This window comes from Hipposideros armiger, unplaced genomic scaffold, assembly GCF_001890085.2.
Source record: "Hipposideros armiger isolate ML-2016 unplaced genomic scaffold, ASM189008v1 scaffold_414, whole genome shotgun sequence".
NCBI lineage: Eukaryota > Metazoa > Chordata > Mammalia > Chiroptera > Hipposideridae > Hipposideros > Hipposideros armiger.
Window position 1 is genome coordinate 1,372,023 of NW_017731764.1, and position 1,074 is coordinate 1,373,096.

Sequence of the window (1,074 nt, forward strand, 5' to 3'; positions counted from 1 at the left end):
AATATACCATAATAAAATGTATTAGGATTTCAGTACTGTCATACTTAAACACTATTGCTATGCTCATACGATTCAACTAAAATGTGATGCCTGTTACATGAATAACAATAGTAGAAAGTGACAACATCCGTATTCAACATGCAAAAGTGAGTATAGTGTCTTTAGTTGCTTCAATGAGTTAGTGATTCAATTTTTAAAATATTCCACAAAGGCATATTCCCTTATGGAAACAAGTTCACGGTAAAGCAAGGTACATGCTCCACACTTATTTTCGAAGTGAAGTCAACTTTTGGGACAGGTTCCATTTTATAAAATTCTGAAAAAAAAAATCGAATTTCTACTTTTTGAAGTTGAGCATAAAATACAATGAATTTTGCTTAGACAAAGTCAGAAAATATTTCAGGTCTTCAGTATTGTAGTGTATCTATTTGTTTTCCATACAAATACTCTGGGTCGTGCATAACACAGACGAGTAATTTCTCTCTCATTATATTACTAAATGATGACATTTAAAAAATGTCTTTGTTATGCAGTTTTGTCATTCTTGTGCTTTAGTATATTTTAAAATGAACAAGAGCTTTCACAAATTCAAAGCATTTTTACTGATATTTTTTGAGAGATAGCTGTTTTAAAGTTATAAACTAAAATATAAAATGTCTAAGAATACTATTACTGTTTCTCATCTCTGAAATGTTTACCTATTTTAAGTCAACTGAAAGGTATCATTAATCTGAAGGAACAGCATTTGAAATTAGAAAACGGCACACAATCATCATCGCTAGAAGAATGTCACAGGATGTAACACAGGACACATCGATTACACTGTAATCCATGCATGATGAGAGGGCCACAGCCATTCACTCCCCGTGTTGAAATCATGTATCCTTGCTGCATGCCTAAACCAATACAGTCAGAGAACAATCAATAGAAGAAGGAAATTAAATTGAACTTTACCTGTTCTCTAGTGAACCAGCGGGCGTCCTCTATTTCATTCTTGTCAACTTTAATTTCTGTAGACACTGCCACAGCTAAGCAACCAATCATTAAGGAGGAGGGCATGGGCCATGGCTGACA

At 33.6% G+C, this 1,074-nt stretch overlaps 1 protein-coding gene across 1 annotated transcript in view; it reads right to left on the reverse strand.

Moving 5' to 3' along the window:
* The window catches only part of NUDT12 (nudix hydrolase 12), a 38,761-nt gene that overhangs the window by 19,784 nt on the left and 17,903 nt on the right, over positions 1-1,074 (reverse strand). The window contains exon 6 of the mRNA XM_019664014.1: positions 955-1,028. Within this exon, the coding sequence (XP_019519559.1) occupies positions 955-1,028 (74 nt within the window). The remainder of the gene's footprint in view (positions 1-954; positions 1,029-1,074) is intronic.